This window comes from Plasmodium reichenowi, chromosome 12 (genome assembly GCF_001601855.1).
Source record: "Plasmodium reichenowi strain SY57 chromosome 12, whole genome shotgun sequence".
NCBI classification, from domain to species: Eukaryota; Apicomplexa; class Aconoidasida; order Haemosporida; family Plasmodiidae; genus Plasmodium; species Plasmodium reichenowi.
This window is the reverse complement of record NC_033657.1, coordinates 1,463,394-1,464,699: the sequence shown is the minus strand read 5'-3', so window position 1 is coordinate 1,464,699 and position 1,306 is coordinate 1,463,394. Positions and strand designations below refer to the sequence as shown.

Genomic DNA, 1,306 nt, shown 5'->3' with positions numbered 1-1,306 from the left:
ATTTTTTTTATATATATATATATTTTATTTTTTTTTTTTTTTTTTTTTTTAAAAAAAATATTATTTATTTTTTAAAAAAATAAAAAAAAATAATTTTTTTTTTTTTTCACTTAATTTTAAAAATAAATTTTTAAAAAACATAAAAAAATTTTTTTTTTTTTTTTTTTTTTTTTTTTTTTTATTTAGATTTTATGTAACAATATTATTACGCGTAAATAATATATATAATATATATATATATATATGTATACATTTATAAATGTTTACTATTATTTACATTTATGTAGTAATACTCGATTAAAGATATATATATATTAGAATAAAAATCATCCATAAAAATTTCATCATAACATATATCATCACATACAAACTTTTTCAAAAGGAAAGAAATGTGTGTGCAATGTAAAAGACTCAAAAAGGGTTATATAAGAAAAATATGTTAAATATTAAATGATTAATATATATATATATATATATATATATATATATTCTTCCACTTGTTGTATACTTATATATATTTTTGTTTTAATGTCTATATTTAACTTTAAAAAGCATGTTGCGTATTATATCTTTTTTTTAAGCCTCGAAAATTATAAAATTAAAGAAAAGGGGGAAAAAAATTACAAATAGCATAATTTTTTCAAATAGTTTTATAAAACAATATTGTTCGTCATAAATATGTAAAGAAAATGTATAATTGAATAAATAAATAAATATATATATATATATATATATATATATTTATATGATTTAATTATATAATAATTCCTACTAAATTTTGAAAAAAAAAAATTCACAAAAAAAAAAAAATAAAATAAAATATAACCAAATAATTGAATTAAATTATATTAAATTATATTAAATTATAAATTGAAATATTTTTTTATTTCTTCACATTCAAATACATCCCAATCATATAATTTATCACATCCCAGAAAGACAACATTGGGCCAATCTTCATTATCTTTCATATAAAATAAATTCTAAAAAAATAAATATATATAATGAAAATAAAATATAACATAATGAAAAAATATATATATATATGTATATATGCTTATATGTGATGATACACATTTTTGTGCTGTTTAAAAGGAACGATCCTCATAATTATCTAAGACATATATATATTATAATATATACATTTTGTATTTATATTCATATTGCATTTATTTTTTTTTATTTATTTATTTTTTTTTATTTATTTATTTTTTTTTATTTATTTATTTTTTTTTATTTATTTATTTTTTTTTATTTATTTATTTTTTTTTATTTTTTTTTTTTATTTTTTTTTTTTATTTTTTTT

At 12.6% G+C, this 1,306-nt stretch overlaps 1 protein-coding gene across 1 annotated transcript in view; it reads right to left on the bottom strand.

Moving 5' to 3' along the window:
• Positions 1-863: 863 nt before the first annotated feature.
• PRSY57_1236800 (rRNA processing WD-repeat protein, putative) overlaps positions 864-1,306 on the bottom strand; it is a gene marked incomplete at both ends in the record, with an annotated part of 2,493 nt that continues 2,050 nt past the window's right edge. The window contains one exon of the mRNA XM_020115084.1: positions 864-983. Coding sequence (XP_019970237.1) covers positions 864-983 — 120 coding nt within the window. The remainder of the gene's footprint in view (positions 984-1,306) is intronic.